Source organism: Cannabis sativa, chromosome 6 (assembly GCF_029168945.1).
Source record: "Cannabis sativa cultivar Pink pepper isolate KNU-18-1 chromosome 6, ASM2916894v1, whole genome shotgun sequence".
Lineage (NCBI taxonomy): Eukaryota > Viridiplantae > Streptophyta > Magnoliopsida > Rosales > Cannabaceae > Cannabis > Cannabis sativa.
Genome location: NC_083606.1, coordinates 19,294,578 through 19,299,458, shown reverse-complemented (window position 1 = coordinate 19,299,458; position 4,881 = coordinate 19,294,578). Strand labels below are relative to the sequence as shown.

General features: G+C 30.6%; 1 protein-coding gene across 1 annotated transcript; it reads right to left on the bottom strand.

The window, feature by feature from the left end:
- Positions 1–2,425: 2,425 nt before the first annotated feature.
- LOC115695162 (uncharacterized) lies at positions 2,426–3,339 on the bottom strand. Its single transcript, XM_030622252.1, has 2 exons — positions 2,823–3,339; positions 2,426–2,772 (listed from the first exon to the last, which is right to left on the bottom strand). Exons 1-2 carry the CDS (start codon positions 3,337–3,339, stop codon positions 2,426–2,428), a joined length of 864 nt encoding a protein of 287 aa, XP_030478112.1.
- Positions 3,340–4,881: the final 1,542 nt, after the last annotated feature.

Here is a 4,881-nt window from a genome sequence, read left to right as displayed (position 1 = left end):
CATCAAGTTCATTATTCTCTATCTCAGAATCCACTAACTGATCGGACGATTCAACAATTACTGGAGGTTCATTCGATTGCATAATCAACTCTCCAAGATCAATCGTCAACACAAAATTTGAAGAGTTAGAATCACTAACAACATCAACATCAGTCTCATCTTCATTGTCATTAATGTCCCAAATTTGTCGATGGCTAATATCTTCAACAACCTTCCAATCGCGACCTCTGATTGGATCTTCAAGATAGAAAACTTGCTTGGCCTAGTTAGCAAGGATGTACGGTTCTTCTTGATACCAATATCCACGAGTATTTATACTGGTTATATTATTTTCAGTGATTGTCTTCTTTCTTAATGGATTAGTGTTATACCATTTACATTCAAACAATGTCACTGTATATGCACCAGTATAAGATATAGTGATTACATCTTCAAGTGTGCCATAGTAATTAAACCCTTCAGTTCCAGCAACAGTAACACTACTATTTTGTGTCTTCCGCTTTTCGTCTCGCTTCGACGCAATAAACCGAACACCTTTCACCACACAACCTTCGTAATATGTTGCTAAGTAATCGGAGCCAGAAGCTAGAGCGAGTAACTCATCACCATTTTGTAAAGTTCTAAGCTTGTGCAACTCATATATCTAAATACATAAAATGTATTAATATGAGAGGAATATAAATGGTTCAATTAAAGCTTTACAATTTTGTCATTATACCTTCTTATGAAACCATGGACGGAAAGTTTGCCTATGCAAGACATCGTGGTTACCATTAGGATATTCATGTTTGATCTTGTCCAAATGTTCACTGTGAAGTATGATAATGTCAAGGTATGATAGAGGGAAATAGAGAATAAAAACTTAAAATTTAATAAAATAATTTATAAAAATGTAACAAACTTACTCTAAGTAAGCTTGGATTTCAGGAGAATTTTGAAGAATGTACCACTCAGCTTTTTCACGACCCATACGATCAAGAGGCTTGATAATTCCACTAGTCAGAGGACGAGATTGAGAATTAAAAACTGAGAGATAGCGAGACACAGAAGGCGCATCTTCATTTCGATCAAGCCGATTAAATCTTGTTTCACACCCTTTAAAGTACATTGAACAAAAGGTTACTGCCTCATCAGCAACATAACCTTCTGCAATTGACCCTTCAGGACGTGCCTTGTTTCCCACATAATTCTTCAATTTTTTCATGTACCTTTCAAAAGGATACATCCATCTTATAAAGACCGGGCCACCCAGTATCGCTTCTTCAGGCAAATGCAACACCAAATGTATCATTATGTCAAAAAAAGTTGGAGGAAAAATCAATTCCATCTTGCATAATAACAGAATTAAATTTTTTTGAGCATCCTCCATATCTTTTACATTTAGAGTTCTAGAGCATAATTGTCGAAAAAAATCACACAGCTGAGTAATAGTTGTTGCAGTGTCACGAGGTAGAAATTTACGGACACCAACCGCTAGTACTCGCTGCATAATGACATGACAATCGTGGGATTTTAGCCCAATAATGTTAGACTCATCTGGAGAAACTTTGCTCTTTAAATTTGAACAAAAGTCATCGGGAAACTTGATTCCTTTAACAAATTGACAAAATAGTTTTCTTTTCTCACGAGTCAAAACATAAGGAGCATGCGGTTTCATTAGCCTCCCATTCCCATCTTCATAAATCCACAACGATTCCCTAATACCCATCTTCTTTAAATCATGTCGCGCATTGGTTGTGTCCTTTGATTTATCATTATCCAAGATGGTTCCTAGGAGACTGTCACACACATTCTTCTCAACATGCATGACATCAAGGTTGTGTTTTAAAATATTCGTGCTCCAATACTCCAACTCGTAGAAAATACTTTTTTTCCTCCAATTACAAGTTTCTGCAACTCTTCTACGTTTCACGCCCCCAAAATTTTCATGATGTCCAAGAATTTGGGGTTCAAGAGTATTAACTTGTGATAATATCTCTTCACAAGTAAATCGTCTTGGAGGAGGTCTTCTTTCAACTTTACCATCAAATCGAGTATCCCTTCTCATTGCATGGTTACTTGGCAAGAACCTTCTATGACCAACATATGATGTCTTCTCGATCACTCGAATGGACGTCGTGTCTTCATTACAAGTAGGGCAAGCTTTATAACCTTGACCACTCCACCCAGACAAGCTACTACGAGCAGAAAAATCATTCACTGTCCACAAAAGCGCAGCACGCATGGTGAACATCAAGTTGGTCGAACTATCTCTCGTTGGTACCCCATTATTTTACAACTCCTTTAATTCATCCACCAACGGTCTTAAAAATATATCCATGTCTTTACCCGGAGATTTTGCACCAGGAATTAGGGTAGATAGCAAAAAATAATTATCTTTCATACATAATCAAGGTGGTAGATTATAATTAGCCAACACTACTGGTCACATGCTGTATGCAAGACTCATGTTGCCAAATTGATTAAATCCATCAGCAGCTAACCCCAGTCGAACATTTCTTGGGTCCCTTGCAAACTCAGGATGTTTTGCATCAAAGTCTTTCCAAGCGAGACCATCGACAGGGTGTCGCAACACCCCATCATATTTTGATTTTCTAGTATGATGCCATATCATGCTCTTCGCTGTAATCCTCGAACTATATAATCTTTTAAGTCGAGGTGTCAACGGAAAGTATCGCATGACTTTGCAAGGAACTTTTTTTCCTTTGCCGTTCTCGGAAGTAACCCAACGACTAGTTCCACAAACTGGACAAGCCTCCTTGGTGCATTCTCCTTATAAAATAAGCAACAATTATACAAACAGACATGGATAGAGTCATAACCCAAGCCTAATTTCTTCAACCTCTTTTTTGCCTCGTAGTAAGTTGCTGGAATATTATTTTCCTTCGGAAATGCAAACTTTAACAGCTTCAACAATTCTTCAAAGATGTTATTAGGAATTTTTCCTCTAGCTTTTAAATGCAATAGCTTTGCTAAAAAGTTGAGAGACGAAATCCAATCACAACTGAGATACAATTCAACTTCAATTTCCTCAAATAAGTCATCAAAATGTGGGTTTGTGGTTGGTTGTTCATCTTCTCCTTGTACATCCTCTGTTGTCGAGGGAAAGAAGTCTTCTAGAATAGGAATCATTTCATCCTCTGATTCAACATCGGCAACTGCTACATCATCGACAGCATCCTCAGGCTCCCCGTGATAAATCCACTTCTCATATCCTTGCATAAAACCTCGATCAAATATGTGTGCTCTAACCCTATCTATTTTTTCAAACATACTATTTATACATCTCACACAAGGACATCGAATTCTTCCATCACAATCCTTATGTTCTGATGCCATTGCTAAAAAGGCTTGTAGACCATTCCAAAATTCATGGCAACCACGATTTCTGATTTTGGTCCAAGCTTATCGATTGTCGCCATCTACAATTTAGGTCACAAATAAAGTGTTACAAATTTGAATGATTTGTAAAGTGTTATGAAATATAACAAAGCTATGGTATATATTTATAAGTATACAAAAGCATTGAGATATTATTTTCAACATTAATAAAATTTTATGAATATTTTATGAATTACACACATTTAAATAAAAAATTTATTCATTAAATTATAATTAAAACTTAAATTAAAAAAATGAACAAATTACTCTATAAAAACATTTTAATTTTTATGTTATTTATTAATTTATATAAAAAAAATTAATAAACTTAGTTTCTAGATTTAAATAATTAATAAACTTATCTATTTTCCCTATCTACAATATAAACCACAAATGTAATATTAAAAGTTTAATAATTTATAGTATTATAAAAGTTTTTTAGATTACACACATGTTATTTCAACTTTTAAGTAAAAGAATAATATTAACAATTTAATTCTAATAAACTTTAAAAAAAATTTATTCATTTAATTACCAATTACATTTAAATTAAAAAAATTAATAAATTCTTTTTTATGAATTATTTATTTTAAACAAAATATATTATTTAAAAATTTATATAATTTATTAAAATTTAAACTAATTTTTTTATTTAATTTATAAAAATAAAAGTTTATCTTTATAAAATAAATTAATATTAAATTATAATTTTTTAATTCTATTATTATTCTCAATTTTTTATAATAATAAAATTATCACAGCATAAAGTTCCATTAACATGTTTTTTCTTAAAACCGAACATAAAAGTTTAATAATTTAATTACAATTTATATTAAAATTGAAAAATTCCTTTCACTTAACTTTTTAATTTTTAATATTCAAATTATTATGTTATATTATACTTTTTTTTCTTTGTTTTCATTTTTCTTTATTTAAAAAATAACAAATTACAAAACTTACTAACTAAAATTATATTTAATAATTTTTTCACTATTCTCACTATATTATGATGATATTACATATTTAACATACCCAACAAAATTAATTACATCAAATAAAAATTATACTATAACAACAAAAAATAAACATTAATAAATACATACAGTTCACAAAAGAAATTGTGTGTCCACTTTCTTGATCCTTTCACTTAATCTGAAAATAACAAAATAAATACTTTTAATTCCACATAATAAATTAAAAAGTAAAAAAAAAAATACAACAATAAAATATTTATATAAACTTTACAAAATATATTTATTTAGCATATATAATATTACCAAAACTGTATATATTAAATATACACTTATATAAACAAAAACAACATTATTATATATATAATATACAAACAATACATTATATTTCAAAAATATAACCAAATCATATATATATACACAGTGAACATATATACCAAAATAAAACAATAAATACCCAAATCAAATATATATATACACACAGTGAACTAAATACCCAAATAAAATAATAAATACTCAAATGAAATAT

What these genes read in the sequence shown, in the direction of transcription:
- LOC115695162 (XM_030622252.1), bottom strand. Translation starts at nt 3,339, where the DNA reads ATGGCATCAGAACATAAGGATTGTGATGGAAGAATTCGATGTCCTTGT. An exon ending in GTTGAAGAAATTAGGCTTGG is followed by an intron (nt 2,773 to 2,822) that starts GTTATGACTCTA and finishes TTATTTTATAAG; the next exon opens with GAGAATGCACCAAGGAGGCT.